Source organism: Durio zibethinus, chromosome 21 (genome assembly GCF_047325235.1).
Source record: "Durio zibethinus cultivar Kanyao isolate XHJ-2024 chromosome 21, ASM4732523v1, whole genome shotgun sequence".
In the NCBI taxonomy this organism is placed as follows: Eukaryota; Viridiplantae; Streptophyta; class Magnoliopsida; order Malvales; family Malvaceae; genus Durio; species Durio zibethinus.
In genome coordinates this window covers 20,841,443-20,861,382 of record NC_143182.1, presented here as the reverse complement: position 1 = coordinate 20,861,382, position 19,940 = coordinate 20,841,443, and the positions used below count along the sequence as shown (strand labels likewise).

General features: G+C 29.4%; 2 protein-coding genes across 2 annotated transcripts; one reads left to right on the top strand and one right to left on the bottom strand.

Annotated features, from left to right (window-relative positions):
• The first annotated feature begins 5,688 nt into the window (after positions 1 to 5,688).
• LOC111306588 (uncharacterized) lies at positions 5,689 to 7,905 on the top strand. Its single transcript, XM_089750629.1, has 3 exons — positions 5,689 to 6,122; positions 6,219 to 6,266; positions 7,153 to 7,905. Exons 1-3 carry the CDS (start codon positions 6,072 to 6,074, stop codon positions 7,552 to 7,554), a joined length of 501 nt encoding a protein of 166 aa, XP_089606755.1. The 5' UTR covers positions 5,689 to 6,071; the 3' UTR covers positions 7,555 to 7,905.
• Positions 7,906 to 8,955: 1,050 nt separating this feature from the next.
• Positions 8,956 to 18,982, bottom strand: LOC111305762 (LEAF RUST 10 DISEASE-RESISTANCE LOCUS RECEPTOR-LIKE PROTEIN KINASE-like 2.7). Its single transcript, XM_022903541.2, has 3 exons — positions 17,844 to 18,982; positions 11,097 to 11,135; positions 8,956 to 10,201 (listed from the first exon to the last, which is right to left on the bottom strand). The coding sequence occupies exons 1-3, from the start codon at positions 18,661 to 18,663 to the stop codon at positions 9,081 to 9,083; spliced, it is 1,980 nt and encodes a 659-aa protein (XP_022759276.2). The 5' UTR covers positions 18,664 to 18,982; the 3' UTR covers positions 8,956 to 9,080.
• Between the last annotated feature and the right edge of the window lie 958 nt (positions 18,983 to 19,940).

Below are 19,940 nucleotides of genomic sequence, written 5' to 3'. Positions count from 1 at the left end.
CGTAAAGATAAAAGATAAAATTGAGTTTTATCTCAACTTTTTTTTATTGAATAATAAAAAAAAAAGCCTTCATTGAATCAAATAGCAATCAAGTTATAGAATCAGAGTGTTTTATCTAATATTCTCTTTATTATAATCTTACAATTAATCAATTATAACAAAAAGTTATACACAAACTAAACTGTATAAATAACGAATATATCTAACATCTAACAAAAAGAATATATTATTCTTTTAGATCTCTTTTGTCAAGCTGAGTTGATGGTGAAGGTGACCAACCCTGTTGAACTCCTTTTAGACAAACCCTAAGAAAGCCATATTATTCATATAAACCTGGTAATGCTAAAGTAAGTGACCTTTAACGCCATATGAGACATACTACCCACGAATATTAAGTTACTAAAACCTTTAGGAAAAACAAAAAGAATTTGAAGCAAATTAATGTACAAGAAACTTTACGATCTTATAACCTTCTACATTGAACAAAAATAACTCATTTTCAATATTAACAAAGTTCAGTCCATCTCTTAAGTTCAAATCCCAAGAAAATATATAAATTCTAACTATTCAATTTCCTATAATATATATACAAAGCAATTTTTATAATTTATATAAATAGAGGATGATCGAATTAACCTCGCAACCTTGAGTTGTGATTGCTATAATCACTTTATTTTGTAAGGAGTTTTTTAAAAAAGTTTTTCAAGATAGTTTTGATTAAATTGAATTTAATTATTAATTCAATTATCAGATATTTAATTTGAATTAATGATTATTCGAGTTAAAACTAAATTTAATTTTTGAGTTTGTTCCAATTAAGCCAAATTTTAAAATTCAATTTCGGCTTTTGAATTGTTAATTGAATTTCGAGATTTTCTAATTGGACTACAAAATTTGCTTTTAGATCCTTAAATCATTAACTGGGCTTTAGCCCAAGTAAGATTTGATTTGTCTATTTCTTTTATTTCTTTTTTATTTTTTTATTTTAATATTTATTTTAAAAAATAGAATATCAAAACAAAAAATAAGAAAAGGAGAGAATCCGATTAAAATGTTTTGAAAAGATTGAAAACATTAAAATCAAGAAAGAAATCAAAGAAAAATCAATCAATTTTCAATTTGGAAAGGCTTGAGTCAAAGAAAAATAAAAGGGAAAATAAAATTAGGATTAGATCCACCTCAATTCTTCCATTTTGATTAAACCCTTCGTTCAAAATCAAGTCTTCAATTCCTTTGAAGTTAAGTCCAAATTTATTTGAAGCAAATGTTATTTTTCAGAAGATAAAAGTTACCTAGACTTTTGAAGTGACGTCAAAACTTCTTCGATCCAAGATCAAATCATCTAGGCCTTTGAAGCAAAGTTTGAATTTATTCAATTTAAAATCAAATCATCAAGATCTTTTAAATAAAGTTCAAATTTATTTAATTCAAAAATAAGTCATCAAGATCGTTAAAGCAAATTTCTTTTTTAAGATTAAATTCATTTAATTCAATTCAAGTTATCATGATTCTTGGAACAAATTTTTTCTGAATAATATAATTAAAGAATTTTCTTTGTTTTAAAATTTTTTAGTAATTATAACTTTTATAAATTTGATAAATAAAATTATTATTTATCTTCAATTTTTTCAGTCTCATTTTCGATTGGAAAATTTTGTGTGCAACTCAGAGGGCATTCGGATGCCCATGTATTTTATTCCAAAATACTTTTCAAACATGACATTTGAATAATCTTGGTCAAGCATCTAAAGGCCTTTAGCGTAAAAACATTCCAGATATTATTTTTCATTTTGAAACACATGGAATTCGAATCCTTTACATGGGCATTCCAACGTACTATATAAAAAGTCTTTCAAATCGATTATTTTATACCCTAAATCAATTTTCTTGGTTTTGGAATATTTCCAAAGCAATTGTATAGTTTTTTTTTATACAAAGAGTGTATATGGTAGCAAACTCATCCATGGAGGGTGGATGTTTCTCAACACTAGTTTCTCATCCAATTAATTAACAGATAAGTTTAATCAATTTTGTTTTATTTCTTTCACTATATTTGAATTCTAACACTCTTTTTTTTCGAACTTACTTTGTAATTGTTAAATTATAATTATTTGTTTAATTATTTTTAAAAAATCATTTCAAATATTAATATGTTATGTCATAATAAATACAATATGTCAATAGTTTTATACCATTCACTTGCAATGTACATAAAGAAAAAAAAAAACTAATATATTTAAAAGAATGAAATCAAAATAAAGGTTTTTTTTTTTTTTTTTTTTACTTTTGAAGATCAAAGTAAGATAATTTTTGTGGGATAAAGTAAGTAAAAGACTATAAGGCTTGAAGAAATAAAGGAAACAAAGATCTGCTTCATCTAGTCAATATTTCCTTCATCTAGTCTCAATCAGCAGCAATGGTGCTTAAATCGATCGGTGAGGAATTGACAAGGACTAATGGATGACAATTAGCCATAATAAAAGGACTTGGGAATAAATAAATAATAAATATATAAAAGAAGTTGGAAAATTTGCCCTTTGTTTGACTAGCGACAATCTTGTTGTCCATCCAAGCGCGGTCAAATTATGCAGGTCTCAGAATGTTGTGAAATTTTAGAATTTAATTTATGTATTATAATTCATATAAATTTAATTTTTACATAATTTTAATTTAATTATCTTAGTTTAATTATTAATTTTATTAAATTTTTGTGGTTAAAAATGCTAGCATGGTCTTGACTTGATGACTGCTGACGTAACAACTTAAATTATTAAAATCAATTGTTAAATTATACAAAAAATTTTTATATTTACATGAAATTTAAAATTTAGTATTTGTATTTGCACAAAATTTAAAACTTAGTCTCTCTATAATAAAAATTTTGAATTTTTTAGAATTTTTTAACTTTTTTAAAAAATAAATTTACTTTTTTCAATATTTTATTTTTTTAATTTCATTTTTTGAATTTTTAATATTTTTAAATTTAAAAATATCATAATGTATTGGTCCAAAGACTCAATAGTTATACATAAAAAATAAGAGTCACCACTAATCTTTTTAGGTGTTATTAGTCACCAATCTTATTTTTAAATAAACCATAAAATTAATTAAGATTTATTTAAAAAAATCTTTTGGTCTACGAATAAAAATTGGATTTGAAATACGGTTATGTATGAGAAAAGTTATAATACTCCAATAACACCTGTATTAAAACAATATCAATTAATTTTGTGTTGTCTCCAATAACACCTGTATTAAAACAATATCAATTAATTTTGTGTTGTCTATTTAGCTTGACAAAATTTCTCAAAAAAAAAAAAATTCAAGAGAATTTAAAATTGGAAATTATTTTTAAATTACTCTAATATTTTAGCAAAAATTTAAAAATATTTCTTCTCTTAGAAATATTCAAGATATCTATTGACATTCTTAAAAAGTTCCATCATCAAATTCAAAAATATTATTTTTTATTTATTTATTAGAATCTTTGATATTAAATAATTTTTTAAATATTCTAATATTTTAGCAGTATTTAAAAAATAATACTTCACTTAAGAATTTACATCAAGAATACTATTATAATTTTTTAATAATTTCACCATTGGAAGATTCAAAACAAAAATAGTTTTTTTATTCTAAAGAAAAATTAATATTTCAAATTTTTTCTAAATTTTTTTAAATTTTATTTATTATAAAGAAAAGTTGATATTTCAACTTTTTCTTTTAATTGATTTTGTATATTTTATTTCATTTTTATTCTTACATAATTGAGGAAAACTTAGTATTGCTATTTTTCTTAAATATTTTCAATTTTTTATTTTAAGAAAAAAAAATGATATTTCAACTTTTTTTTAGCACTTTTCAAAATTTATTTTATTTTTTATTTGTCAAATTTTATTTATATTCTTAAAAAATGTAAGAAAAATTGATATTTCAGATGGTTTTCGTCATACCAGCGGACAAAGGTAAATGGGCGTAGATTTGTTTGGGTCCTTATGTGGGCATATGTAGGTCTGTATAAGGATTGATAGATATACTATAAAAAATATATAAGGATGACATATAACAGGAATAAAGTGAAAGAAAAGACAAGGAAACATTCTCCTTTTAAGTCCAAATGTTAGTATCCCTATCCCATGCGACAAGTTTTGGTCATACTATCCGCGCAGTTGATTGGTTAGAACGTGACTACTTCTTGTTTGAGCAGACTGCAAAGTGATACCTACTAAATATCACCACACTTCTAAGTGATAACTGATAAATATCGATCATTGTAGTTACATTTTATGCATTGATAAATTTAAAGTATATTATGTCATGCAAATGTACAATGAATGCATGGAACAATGCTTGTTAGATTTTTTCACTGACAGACAAGTTAATAATGACTCATTTCTGTGAGGAAGTTATTTTAGGCTTTGTTCCTACTTCTATGAATGATTCTTCAGAAGTTTATCAGTGGCAGTTTAGTTTATTTGGGCTGTTGTTGCTGTACTTTTAAGTTGAGGCTTAGGTATGTTGCCTAATCGCATCACTCTATTAAAAATCTCAATTTTGTTTGTGACATATGCTGATATGCATTCTCTTATCCTTGAAAATATCAGGGTTGGCAGCCCCTTTTGGAAATGATTGTCTCCTGTCAGTGTTTTCTTGGCCATCATTGCATTTGCTTGATATCAAACTGTTGAGGTTTCCTTCTATATGCAAGCAGAGTTTGGTTTGAATTTGAATGCATGATGTAATGCGTTTTCCTTTTGATAAGTGTGATGCTTTAGTAAACCAGACGAAGGTGCTGACAAAAGCATATCAAAAAACACCAATAAATAATGAGGAAGACAAAAAATGAGCTTGGTGCTTCCTTGCATACAAATTTCTAAGCGAAAATTAGAAAAGTTTGCTTAGAATTAGGCACTGACTCGGCGTTACCTGTCGAACCCCCAAATAATATGAGCTTGTTATTCTCCTGGGCAGACTTCGTAGGAGAAGGTGAACTGCAGAGTCTTCAATCCTTATATGTATAGCTCTTCCCAAAGTTCTGTGAGTTATGATGCAAGATTGAGCCACCATTCAGTCAAAGGAAGAAACTTTCATCAGAATCTCAACCTGCCAAAGACTAATGAACAGCATTCTCCTGTTCTTAACCATTTAAAATTTTGGGAAAGTCTTATCCAAAAAATTCTTCTTGACAATGTTTCTAGAGTCACATCAAATGATTGAACAGATAATTAGAATTCCTGAAAGTAGAATATTTTATCATCCTTTTTCTTGACATGTCTCTTTTTAGTCTATCCTTTTTGTATATATATATATATATATTTTTCTAAAATGTTCCTAATTGCGCTCATTTTTTTCTAGGTATGATTACTCTGGCTATGGACAGTCAACTGGGAAGGTTGGTCACCTGGCTTCTCGTTTCTTAGTTGCTAATGTTGGGAGCAAAAGTTGCCCTTATTCATATTAGCTATAGCAATTTAACTATCATAATGGACATTTTAAATAATTACACAGTAATCTCTGGCCAACGCTTTCCTTCTATTTTTCCACTAATGAAACAGAGTGTTCATTTAATGTGCGAGATTTGAATTCTAAGAATGCTCTGAGTGTAAGCCTGTTGGGCAGTTGGTTTTATATCATATAGTATCTAAATGTATTGGATGATGTTAATCCAAATATTTGCAGTATTCTATGTTTTTCCTATCATTTTGATATTTTATTCTCAAGTTTTTTGCAAACTGTACATTAATTTGCTGTGTTCAATGGGTTTCAAAATCTATGAATTTTCTGCGCAGCCATGTTATTTCTGATTTATTGTATGTAATGAACAACCATTTTACTGCTTTGCTGAAAACCTGCATTTTAATAGTCACTTTCTTTTATTGGAAACAGCCAACTGAGTGTAATACATATTCAGACATCGATGTAGCATATAAGTGCCTTAGGAACAGTATGGAGTTAAAGATGAACAACAGATATTATATGGTCAGTCTGTTGGTAGTGGACCTACTGTCGATCTTGCTTCTCGTTCGCCAAACTTGAGAGGTGTGGTTCTACATAGCCCAATTTTGTCTGGCATGAGAGTATTGTACTCTGTTAAAAAGACATACTGGTTTGACATTTATAAGGTAAGTCTTTGTTAGTCACCCTATTTCAATTTTCTTGTTTTATCTTATGGGCTGTGACCTTCATTACTGGGTTTTTTTCCCCATTCTAATTTTCAGAATATTGTCAAAATTGGTGCGGTGAACTGTCAAGTTTTGGTAATTCACGTAAGTATTGTTCCCATTGTTTTAATATTTATCCTTCCCATCTTGTTTCATCACCAATTTCTCCCTTCTCTCTCTCTCTCTCTCTCTCCAGCCTGCTTTGATTTGACACGTTAACATTAGTATTGCATGTTTCTTCTGGTAAGTAGGTGTTTTGGTATTATTAGGCACCCATATGATGTTCCAAACTGTGAACAAATTTCTATCTTGAAAATTTTATCCAAACAATCTAAGAAAGAAAATCTTGAAAGATTGGTTTGAAGAAAACTCAACCTTGACAAAAATATCATGGGTCATGGATTCTCAATACGAATACTTGTGCTAAATGAATATTTAAACCTCCTTACGTGTTTTAGCTAAATCAGTCTGGATTTGGTTTATTGTTTTGTCTGTGATAAATGGTTAATTGAGATTCTTATGTGAAATTAAATAAAGCTAACGGCATTGTGCACAAGTGATGCATTTTAGTTCATAGGTACCAATGAATTAACTTATCTTTAAAACTTCATATTGTGCCAAATGTTATGTAGGTTTTGAGAATTTCAGACTTTGTTAAGAAAGAGAGAAGTAGATATGTGTTTTTAGCCAGAAAGAGATATATATATATATATATATATATATATAAATAGATATGTTTTTTTTGGGTCTTTGAACACAGCGCAAGTGCAGTTTGCTTTTGTTTCTTGTTTTTTCTCCCTATGTTCAGGTTTGGGGTGAGTGGTGACTGTGGTTAACTGTGACAACTGAACACATCTGCCCACTTGCTCATAGTCCCTAAATATATTGATATTAAGGAGAGCTCTTATACATTTCTTTTTTTTTATTATTATTATTTTTTTAAATTCTTAGTTTGGAAGTAGTGATGAAGCTCATTTTGTTCCTTTGGCAGGGGACAGCGGATGAAGTTGTTGATTGCTCCCATGGTAAACAGCTTTGGGAGCTTTGCCAGCATAAGTACGATCCGTTATGGGTGAATGGAGGTGGACATTGCAATCTTGAGATCTATCCAGAATTCATTAGACATCTGAAGAAATTTGTACTATCCCTAAACAAATCAAAAGCAGCCTCAAATGGTTCTGAAAAAACGGCAGTAAACAATGACCATCAAAGCAAACCATCTGATCGTGGAACTTCAAATACTTTTGAATCGGGTGCTGACCTTCCAGAAGCTTCCAGAAACAGTTTAGATAGTCGACTTGAGAAGTCTAAGAAGTCAAACAAGCCTGAGAAGTCTCGAATGAGTACTGACCGCGTCGATCGGTTTAGGAGAAAAAAGGTCTTAGTCTGGTGATTACTTACAGGAAGAGCATCTTAAATAAAGCATGCGCATCTATCCACTTGAGCAGGTAATTTACTTTTTACTTCTGCTTTTGTAATGTTGCATTGCATCACAGTCCAGCATAAGTTATCAGATTGAGTGTGATTTTTCTCATAAATGTTATAATTTTTTTGTATGTATCTTCAGAAAACAAAGTCCACTTAAGCGAAAAGTCTTAACATTATAAATTCTACTGTGAAAACAACAGCCCCAATGCTAAATGAAAGTATTCTATCAGTTTCTGCTATAATGTGCTGATCTGTCTTAGTTGAATCTTGTAAACTTTTTCTTGCTTTTCTTGGCAGGCTTTAGATTTCTCAAAAACATTACCTGGCAGGTTGAAATATCAAATGACTCATGAAAAAAACAACTAATTAGGAATCCATTACTGAGCGGTGGCCTTAGTAGTATTAAAATCATGCATCAAAAGGGGCTGCCTTGAGTAGCCAAATACATGCATTTCTTATTGAACCAAACCTTAGGTACATGGTTAGTTTTGTTTTCTTTGGTACAAAAAAGTTTAGGTGATGAGAGGTTATTTTATTACAAAGTTTTGGATAAATCGCAAGTCTCAATGAGAACCAACATTAAATTTACAGATCGTTCACAAAGGAAAGCTGCTAGTTGGAATAGTTTAATGAGATATCAAACTAAACTTTATTGTATCTTAGGCATTTCAGTAAGTCTTATTGCATACCATAACTTGTGGAGACGAAATAAGCCAAGGTAAATGGTATTTGACGCACGTGTGGCTACCATTTACTTTTACGCTTGAAGGTTTCATTTTTGAATCAATTCGAGGCTTAAAAGGCAAGACGAACACCTGTACTCAAGTGGAAGTTCTTCAACAGAAGCAACAAAGTGCTTCGTGTTAGCAAGTCTAGTAATTAATAAGGGCACTAAGCAACAAAGTGCTTCGTGTTAGCAAGTCTAATAATTAATAAGGGCACTAGAAATGGTTCCGATTTACCATTATCAATTTTTACCTAAGTTTGGATACAAAGACAAGTAAAAAAGAAGTAAAAAATCTTATACATTAACCCTCAAATCTATCATTCAATGGAATCAATTTTAAAATTACCCTATATATAGTTATATATATATATATATAGAGAGAGAGAGAGAGAGAGAGAGAGATGAAATTTAGTGATCCCACTAAATCATGCTAGTGGCCTGGAAATCAATGGTATGATCAACAAAACGAAAATAGATAGAGAGGAACTTTTATTTTGTCTACTGATCAAATGAAACAGTTGCAACTTGTAATTGCAATGATAACAAGCGACAGATGAATCCAAACTATATCGGTTTTCGATTAGGGGAAAACGGAAAGTAGTTTTTATTTGAAGCCATAAAATGCACAAAAAACAGTGCTTGTAAATCACGATTAAGTGCATGAGTTTTCGCTGCAATTGTAAACTCATAATCGTAGTTTACATTGCCATTTTCAACTTTGCAATTAATTACAAAATTTTCAAATGAAACTAGGCCTACAATGATCATGTTGTGGAATCAGATTTAGGGGATCTTACTGGAGATGATACGAAAGGTCTAGGTGGAAATTCCAATGAATGAAGGCTCCCTTGCAACATTTCTAACACCTTTGTCATTGATGGTCGATCAGATGGATCAGATTGAATGCACCAAAGGCTCACTACAATCAACTTCCTTGTTATTTCTTCTTCCTCTTCATCTGTCACTCCATGAAGATTCAAGTCCATTGCCTGATCAAGATGTTTGTAAATCCATGAGGGAAAATATATTTCACTGGTTTGAGCCACCCCAACATCGACATTTTTTCTTCCTCCAACCATTTCAAGGACCATCATTCCATAGCTATAGACATCAGATTTATGAGAAACTACTCCAAAGTTTCGACAAAACACTTCTGGAGCAATATATCCAATTGTTCCTCTAGCTTCTGCCATGGAAACCATGCTCTCCTTTCTTTCGCATAATTTAGACAGACCAAAATCAGAGATTTTGGGACCAAAGCTCTCATCTAAAAGGATATTGTGAGGTTTTATGTCGAAATGCAGGATCCTTGTGTTACAACCCTGATGCAAGTATTCCAGCCCTCTAGCAATTCCAAGTGCAATGTCAAACAAAGTTTTCCATTCTAGTTGACGTCTTTGGTCTGATCCTTGGCAGTATATGAACTTATCCAATGATCCATTGGGCATAAATTCATAAATCAAAGCTCTTTTTGATTTCTCATAACAAAAGCCTAGTAGACTGACTATATTGACATGAGAAGTTCTACTGATGCTAGCCACTTCATTCATAAATTCCTCTCCATTCCCCTTGGATTCACTCAGGACTTTCACTGCAACAAATCGTCCATTAGACAATTTACCTTTGTATACACTGCCATATCCTCCCTGACCTAATTTATCTACAAATTTATCCGTAATTTTCTTGATGTCTGAATGAGAATATCGCAGTGGAGCTAGAGAACAATGTTTTCTAATGAATGCATCAATCCTTTCTTTATGCTTTACCTTTCTCTGCCAGACAGTCCATGAAATTTCGTTTGATGCTGATTCTCCCTTGTTCCTATATATAATGAAATATATTGTGCAGATTAATCCTATAATTGAAGCTGCAGCGCCTGTCAAGCCTGTATATGTATGTAGAAAATGTTAGACAACTTAGTTAGGAATAATTAGATTACAAAAAATAACAACAAACTAAATTTTATATCTAATAACAAATGATTAGATAAAATATATAAATTATATTTATTGTATAATTAAAAATATCATGAATTAAATTTTTATTATTGTCCCAAAACTTTTAACCTAGTGATTAAAGACGTTTACAAAAATATTAAGAGTTTGGTTTCAAATCAAACCAAATCAAACTTCTCCTCCTTTCTTTTTTAGTAAGGCTTTACCCTCTTGGTTTAACAAAAAAAAAAAAAATATTATTAAAATTAAAAATTTAATATTTTATCAATAAATTATACAACTATTGATAAAAGGGGTAAATTATAAGTTAGGATATAAAGCTAAAATATTTTATACAGGTTGAACTTGCTCCTATTTCTATGATTAGAAGACTTATTATTATAAAATTATGTATTCCTTCTTCTTTATTAAATGAATAAAAATAAGTACAAAATGATTGTTACTTTATAGGTAACGGATATAGGCCGCTGATTATAAAAAGGCAAAATCGGTTAGATAGCCTCGGTTTTGTTTTATTTAGTGTTCTCTTTGTTTTTCTTTTCTTGTGTTTTTACTAATGAGCAATTTTTTTTTTCTATTCATAACCTCAAATGTTAAAATGAATTAAAAATTCAATTACCATTAAAACTTTATATTTTTTTAGTGATTAAGTTTAATAGATTCAAAAAATAACAGAAACAAATAAAAAATATTTTAATTTTATCTTTTGAATTTATTAAAATCAATAATTAAAAAATATATAAAATTAAAAAATTTTTCATCGATACAAATTAATTTCTCCTAAATGTATATATATAAAATTATAAAAAAAATATTATTTCGTACCTATGATTAGTCCAAGCTTCAAATTGGAGGCACCTGTTTCTACAAAGATTAAGAAAAAATAATTAGTATTAATGTATGTGATTTCCTGAATTATAATCATGAAAACCAAAAATGTTTAAATAAAAATTGTTTTTGGTCGAAAAATTCTGATAACTAAAGTCAGTCGATTTCGAAAAGATTTGGATATGAAAAACACTTTTTACATTAGAAACTTTTCTTGATGAGATAGACATTATGTATATGCATCTACCAATGGAATTTAAGTTTCTTAATAAGAGGTTCGATCAGGATGAGCAAGATTATGGAAGGAATTTGTAGTGGGAATGATAGAAATTCAACACAAGAGGTTGTCAAGTGTCAAGTTTGTCAATAAATAGAAGAAAAACAAATGGTACTCTATTAATGACAGAAAATTTTTATTTGTGTAGAGGAGAATCAATTTCTCTTTGAAAATTTCGATAACTACGCCAAATGGATGAATGTTAATCTGACAAAACCTACTTCTAGGTGTTGAGATACTAGTGACTATGGGTACTCAGGATACCTGTACCTGATACTATTATTGAATACAAAGGATTGCAAAAAATGTAATCTAGGTAATTGATTTAATGCTGATGCTGAAGGATGCAAATTTCAACTAAAAATAAAACTGGAAAAATTGAAGATAAATAAAATTTTAATTTACCATAGTTGTAAATTACAATCTTTGATAATTTTAAAATAAAGAAAGATCATCCTATTCTTTCCTTTAGCATATATTCACCTCAAGGGTCATCACTTATTCTTTAATTTAATAAATTTCAACCCAAAATTTAGGATTGCTTGAAATTATTGAAATTTGACCTCAAAATTTAAGAAGTCTTGAAAATTTTGGAACTTGATCCGAAGTTAGAGATTCTTGAAATATGGTCCCTAAAGATTCTTGAATTTGGCCTTAATTTAGAGTTTTTAAAATTTGATCCCAATTTAAGGATTCTTAAAATTTGATGTCAATTTAAGAATTTTTTAAATTTGATCTTAATTTAGGGATTTTTGAAATTTAGTCTCAATTTAGGGATTTTTGGATATTCAGTCTTTGATTTTCATATCTTCCGTTTTAGATTTGTTTGTTGAAATTTTAAAAACTTTGTTTTTAGATTTTTTTTGTCTTGAACTTGTGTGAGCTTTGGAGATTTTGATTTTTCAAATTATCTCTTCCTTCAATTTGGCATCTTGAATTGTTTGTTGGAACTCTAAAAACTTTGTTCTTTCAGATATACCTTCTTGAACTTATGACAGTTTTGGAGAGTTTGAATCTTCAAATCTTCTTTTCCTCAATTGTCTTATTGAATTTGTTTGTTGGAATTTTCGACACTTTGTTCTTTAGATTGTTCATCTTGAACTTATGAAAAGACTTTAATTCTTCAAATCTTTTCTTAGTTGTCTCATGAACCAATTTTGTAACATCTTATTGCTAGTATCAAGCCTTAACAAGAAGTTTGACACATTAGGATCAAAACCCTGAGTACAATGTGAAGGTAGATCATAATGTTCAATAAGAGGTCCTTATGATTGCCTTACAAATCCTTTTAATGGAGGCTTAAAAGCATTTGATTCTTCCAAGCTAGTAAGTGAAAAAGTCAAATTCTCTAAATCTTGAGCAATTTCATCATCTTCATAGCTGATAAAGGAAGTTGAATTTTTTTTGTTTTGTTTTAATGGTTCCACTTTATTATTTTGTTATTCAAGCAACACTTCTTCTATAAAAGCATTTTCTAAATAAAACTTAGCACCACCAAAATCAACCTTTATTGTAGAAAATGGTTTAGAATCAACAATAATTGTCTTTACTTGACCATTTCTATGATATTTGGTGCATTAATGATGTGCTTTAGTGTATGAATGTTTGCCTTAACAACATGTTTTATGTTGTCTTAGCATCAAATAATAGATTTGATCCATATAACTAATAAAAAGTTAAATCTAAGTAATGTTTGGTTTTAGAAAACATAAGCATTTTTCATTTCATTTTCTTGGAAAATGAAAAACAAGAGTGAAAATTTCTTTGATAATGAAAAATGGAATAAATTTTTAGAAAACATAAATGAAAATGAGCTCAAATATGAAAAGATATATATATATATATATTGTTTTCAATTATGAAAACAAAGAATATCATGTTTTTTTTGCTTATGTTTTGTAAGTTAAGAAGCTGGTCCCATATTAAAATACTTTTGGAAGTTATTAATTAATAAATATATATTATATATTTATACTTAAATGCAATTAATAACAATCATTACCATAATTGCCTTTTTTTTCTTATTTTGTATTTTTAGAAAACTTTTTTTTTGTTGACCAAATACATTTTCTAGAAAACAAAAACTTTTTTTCTAGAAAATCAAAATAAAAAATGAAAATAAAAAACATTTTCTCAAATCAATCAGAGCCTAACTTTTTTCAAGAGCTTTTTGTCCCATTTCATTTAATCCTTAAATCACAAAGCGACTTTGCTACAATTTATCTAAAGGAACTCTAAGTTTCTTCATTGTCTTCAAAGGAAGGACGTTGATAACAAATTCATCATCTAATAAGATTCGATTGATCTTTTGCTTACGAGCATATCCAGCAATGAAGAATGGTTGATTACGAGGAGTAAATCTTAACAACAAATCTTCATAAAAATCAATCTCGTAACACAAGAATAACCAACTTCAAATGCTACTTTATCAATATTGTTGTCTTTATTTTCAACCTCTTAATTTCCACCAACATGGTAACAAGTTACGGAAACCCAACTTTCTTTTTTTGAACTGAATTGGCATTATTCATTCAAATTGATTAGTCTTCTTAAATTTTGGCCCATTGAATTTTCATGCTTAGACTAAATTGTTTTTGTTTGAATCACCTTTGATGTTGGCTTTTTAGTTGATTGTTTGATTATCTTGGCTCTTCTTATATTTACACAAGCTTTTATGGATTCCTTTTTTGACCTCTTTTATGTGTAACTAGGATCCATCTTTCATTATCTTAAGCTTTAGTTTAAGGATGACTATTGCCTATATTCACTTGAATAACAATTAAAATGCTTGCACTTGGAACTAGTAATATTTAATCAAAAGAATAAAATTTTATTGTCATACCCAACAAATTAGATTGAGAAATCATACTTATTGATGCCAAATTTAATCTCGCAGTTTTTTCCTCAAACTCAATTTTCCATCCTTATGGAGTTGCAAGATTTTATCTTTAAGAACAAAGAACTTCTCCACTAAGTGACTAATAAAGCATTGGTACTTGCAATAGTTGGGCTTATTCATTCTATTAGCTTCCTTAGGCTGCTTAATTTTTAATAACTAGATTAGCTTAGACTTGAAAGGTATTTCAAGTATATTTGAAACATCTAAATTAAGGAAATGATACATTTTTTCTTGTCTTTCTTTCAAAATGGTCATCCATTTACCTTTAACTTAAGAATTTGGCTATTGAGATTTCTTTAAATTGGAAGATATCTTATGAGACTTAGTATTCATAATTATGGGCAATTTGCTTTTTCCATTGTCAGTAAAAGTTTTGCCACATTTGTGATTATCTTTCTTTTCTTTTTTTTTTTTTACTTTTGCATATAAGGGCCTTGACTTCTAACAAGTATCATACTTAGCTCCATATCATATGCACCTTCAAAAGTCTTAAGATTGATACTTTAAAAAATATCAAGGGCAGAAGACTTAAATAATCATTCTCTGTAATTAAGGTTCAGATTTCTCTGTCTATATGGATATAGTTAATCATGGGTTCGTCCTTTCATTGCCATGAGCTTACGAGCTTAATCATGCTAACTATGTAGTAAGTGCTATAAAATCGATTAAGAAATTCATGCTGAAGTTGTTTCCAGTTGTTGATTGTCCTAAACTCAAAATTTGTGTCTCAATCGAAGGCATCGCCTTTTATAGAGCGAACAAATTACTTCACTAAAAGATCTTTATTAGTGCTAGCATTATTACAAGTTTTCACAATGCGAGCAACATGTTGGCATAGATTTTATATATCATTGAACTTTTCAAACTTTAAAAGGTTGGTAATTCTTATGCACCTTCAAACAATCAATCCTTTAAGAATATAATTTATCATATATGTATGAAGATTGAATGACACTATCAATTTTATCCTTAATTGCTTCTTTCATAAGATTTTTAAGTTGTCTAACAGTTATCACTGTATTGAGCTTTTGTTGAGAAATCTTGGCAACTTATATATTGGAATTCCAACTATCATCTTGGAGGACTGAGTGATGATTTGTTCATATAAAGTTATTGGTTGATTTACATTAAGATTATTAATCTTATCCTTTATGAAGGTAATCTAGTTATCTTTTTCATTATTGCTTGATACAAAGGATTCCACAATTTTTGCAAAAAATGCAACTTGTTTTTCCAAAAAAGTTGTGCTAATTGTCATAATAGTCACTAACCCAAATTTTTCTTTTTAAGAAGACAATGAAACATAAGTGCAAATTGATTTGTTATTTTGTTCTTTGAATGATAATCAACAGCTTACACTTGATCAAGAAGAAGAAGTTGCCTAATAGAAGATTCTTCTAAACCTTGATTTGAAAAAAGTATCTTAGAGTGTATTTTGGTTAGGCACTAAAAGAGTTTAAACTTGCATTTTTTTCAAGAACTTTTTTCTTTCTTTTAGTGCTATAAGGATCAACATGAACATAAATGCTTGATTATGATTTAGAGAAGACTACACGATTTGCTTGAATAGGCTTGAGGCTTGCTTGTTAGCATAGGTTTTTTGGTGCCATTGCAGCTTGAAAACTTGAACTTTGAAGAAAATAGATGAAAGGCAAAAATTGTCCCACCAACTTGCTAGAAATTTGTACACATAAATTTTAAGTAAAAAATAAGATAGGAAAAATTAGAAACAAATAATAATTTTGTTTATCAAACTTGAAATTACAAACTTTAGAAATTCTTAAAACAAACAAAAATCTTCTGATTCTTTCTTTTAGTATAAATTCGTTTCAAGGATCCTGATAACTTATTCTTAAATTGAAAAAATTTGAACCCATAATTTAAGAATCCTTGAAATTCTTAAAATTTGATCCTAAAATTTAAGGAGTCTTAAAAATCCTGGAACTTAGCCCCAATTTAAGGATTCTTGAAATTTGGTTTCAATTTAGTGATTTTTGGAATTTTATCCTAATTTAAGTTCTTGAAATTTGATTCCAATTTAGGGATTCTTGAAATTTGATCCCAATTTAGGGATTCTTGGAACTTAATCCCAATTTAGAGATTTTTAAAATTTGATCTTAATTTAGGGATTTTTAGAATTTGATATCAATTTACGGATTTTTTAGATCTTCAAGCTTTAATCTTTAGATCTTTCTACTTGGATTTGTTTGTTGAAATTCTAAAGACTTTGTTCTTTAGATTTTCCTTCTTTAACTTGTGGGAACTCTCAAGACTTTGGTTCTTTCGATCTTCACTTCCCCCAATTGTTTTCTTGAATTTGTTTGCTGGAACTCTAGAAACTTTGCTCTTCAGATCTTCTTTCTTGAAGTTGTGGTAGCTTTGGAGACTTCGATTTTTCAAGCCTTCTCTTCCCTCAATTGTTTTATGGAATTTTCTTGCTAGAACTTTGGAGATTTTGATTTTTCAAATCTTTTTTACACCATTTATCTCTAGGTTTTTTTTTTTTTTAGTTATATTCTTAATCTTTATTCTTAAACTTGTAAGCTTTTAGAGATTTTGATTGTTCAAATCTTATGTTTCCCATTTGTCTTCATGTTTTCTTTTTCTTAATTGTGTTCTTGATCTTTGTTCTTAAACTACTGAGAATTATGGAGACTTTATTTATTCAATTTTTTTTTTCACATTTTTCTTAAGATTTTCTTTTTTAAAAAATTATGTGTCAAATCGTTTAGAGGAACTCTATATTTATATTGATAGGAGATGCTAAATGAGAGTTTTAAGAGAACTTAACATTTTTTATTTTATCTCTAAATTTTTTAATTTAATTAGAAATAAAAGAATGACTCACAGATGAAATTTGATTTGATGATCCATATACTATCTCTAAATTATTTTGATTTATCTAAAAATAAAAATTGATAATTTGTAAGAAAATTCTGATTAATTGGATTACGAGTCTTTGAAATTTGATTGAAGAAACATGTTTCATCTTGATTTGCCAATAGTAATTTTGATAAATCTTCAATTCCCTTATTTAGTAACAAATTAAAATTTTAATTCATAACCAAATATAGCTAAAAGAAAATTTTCAAAGGACAAGTGTCACTTTATAATTGATCAAAAAATTTCTCTATATATAGTTTCGGTCTTGCGAAATTTGGACCCATTCGGTTGTCGGTGGACTCGGCACTACTGGTGAAGAAATGAATTAAAATCCATCCCAATTCCAAGTAAGTTCCAGTCGGGAACGAGTCAATACTTGAAACAGGAGGAAGGTTTGCCCTTTTTTCCTATCATGGCAGGCTAATGGACAATTTAATATTACTAAAGTCCAAACGATACCTATCATCCCCGCTTGATGAATATAGAATCGGAACAAAAACTACATCGACCAAAAAACTTAATTATTTGGTCGAATGAAAGAAGATCGATATCCTAATCAAATTTGTTATCCAATTTCTGTCTTGGAATGAGACTAAAATGCTTGTGAACGACTCTTTCAAATAACATCCTATGACTTAAAAGTAAGAGATTTTAACAGGCATAGCGTATAAGAAGGAAGATGTACCTGGGGAGCTTGAGGAACAAACGGCAAGATAGGATCCGTTTGAGCAGTAACATAAAAATCCACCCAAGGTGAGGTTGTACCCACACTGCCCACCAGAGTTCAGACACCGGTTACAGAAAGAATCGTTTGCAGACCAGTGAAGCTCAAAACCAGTTGTAAGCGCTTCTTGCAGAGTATCCGAATTTCGATTTGCCTCCAACAACTGAACTTGTGAATTCAGAACAGGAATAATGACACTGTTGTTGCAAGATCCTAAGGATGTGCTTATTAAAGTAGCAACGCTCCCCAAGGACGTTTGTGTGATATTCCTTGTAACACAATAACCTATGACCTCTGTTGAGTTTATTGTGCAGTTAAATTGACTTGAAATCCACTGAAGATCTTGTAGATCTGGAACTGTAAGGGGATGACAACCATAATACAGCCTTATATCCAGAGTACCGTTGTTGATTTCAAAGGGGCTGTTAGTGAAAGTGGAGTTGATGAGAGAAGTTGGACAAATACTGCCAGAATAATCAGCTCTAGCTACTTCAAGGACTTGAAAATTATTTATATACCGGACTTGGTAAGTAGCTGAATTGATTGTAATCTCTGGAGTATTTTGATTGCAATTCAGCCTGAAGCCAGGGTAGCCACAACTTTCTGGCCGATCCAATCCCCAGAAAGGATAACCAATATTCTGAATGTCTCCACAAGAGAATCGTGCACTGCAGCTCGAAATATTCCCATCATTGGCAAACACAGGCTGTGCGGTAAGAATCAGGATCAAACTTATGATCATGAAGAACCAAAACTTGGATGGCAACAAAGGGGGATGCATTTTCGGAGAAAGGGGGGTCAAGAGACTACTTGGTAGAGAACAAGAAATACTTAGGTTATAAAATGAGAAGTTGAAGATGAATTGGTTTTAATCATGATAATCAAGTTGCTGGTCTTTGACGAAGTGAAGGGTGAAATTTTTCAAAAGGAAGCTTCAATTGGCAGCATTAAGCACCGGTCAATGGAATTTTAGGTAGCCTAGAAATAATATATAGTAAATGTAGGTAACCTAGTCTAATTTATAGTTGTGAACCACTCGATATATACAGATATATATATATATATATATATATATAGATAGATATATATCTTTGAGTTGCTTGTGGGAAATCTTTAATTCTATATATTCTAGCTCTCTCAACTCCCAAGACTCAGAAATATAAACTCAGCTCGAGTGCTTAAAAAGTCAAAGAAACCGGCAACAGGAGAATACAACTGATTTTATAATTGAATAAACCAATATCTAAATAGACTAAATGGTTTTCTTGGGCTTAAAATTACCAAGGTCAACAAGATGACACCAATCTTCTAAAGTTTTGGTGCTTATACAATAATCCTAACATCCAGGGCATTGATTTTAGGGGATATAGAACTAATGTCACACAGTTGCTCAGTAAAAGAACTCAGGATTGGTTTGAATCCTCTTGAGAGCAATCCAGAGAAGCTATGGTCCAAGGTTGAAATTATTTGAGGAAGAACCACTATCAAAGCCTAAAAATCTCCTAACTGAATAATGTGATTAATCTGAAAGATACAAGGGGATATGAGCAGAATCCTTGAAATTCTAAAGCTTAGAAAACCAACCATAAGATCAGGGGAGACATGGTATTTGATGGGCAAATAGAAGAAGTTTGGTCCCTATGCATGTTTAAATTACAATTTGAAGCTTCATTTATAGTCAGCTACTGTGTTTTTTTGTTAGTAAATTTAAGAAAAACAAAAATAGCAAAAAAGAAGAAAATATAATTTTGAGGTATGAATAACATTATCTTAAAGGTAATTATACCTATAGAATACAACAAAACCTTAAAACTCTCTAAATCAGAAGTAATAAAATTAATCAAGTAAAAAGATCTATTTATAACAAATGAACAGTCATTAATTAAGTTAATTTAAAAAGTCATGATATTTTGTATAGTCATATTTTATTATTTAAATAAACTTTACTTAAACAGTGATATTTTTCATTGTTTTAATATATTTATTTAGAATCAGTAATATTTTGAAATAAATAAATAATAATAATAATAAAAATTTAAAAATTAAATCTATTTGTCC

Excerpts from the sequence above, each read along its gene's own strand:
- LOC111306588 (XM_089750629.1), top strand. The coding sequence starts at position 6,072 with ATGAGAGTATTGTACTCTGTTAAAAAGACATACTGGTTTGACATTTAT. Across the intron at positions 6,123-6,218 it reads ACTGGTTTGACATTTATAAG|AATATTGTCAAAATTGGTGC; the intron begins GTAAGTCTTTGT and ends TCTAATTTTCAG. Across the intron at positions 6,267-7,152 it reads GTCAAGTTTTGGTAATTCAC|GGGACAGCGGATGAAGTTGT; the intron begins GTAAGTATTGTT and ends TTCCTTTGGCAG.
- LOC111305762 (XM_022903541.2), bottom strand. The coding sequence starts at position 18,663 with ATGCATCCCCCTTTGTTGCCATCCAAGTTTTGGTTCTTCATGATCATA. Across the intron at positions 11,136-17,843 it reads TTGTTCCTCAAGCTCCCCAG|AAACAGGTGCCTCCAATTTG; the intron begins GTACATCTTCCT and ends TAATCTTTGTAG. Across the intron at positions 10,202-11,096 it reads GAAGCTTGGACTAATCATAG|GCTTGACAGGCGCTGCAGCT; the intron begins GTACGAAATAAT and ends ATACATATACAG.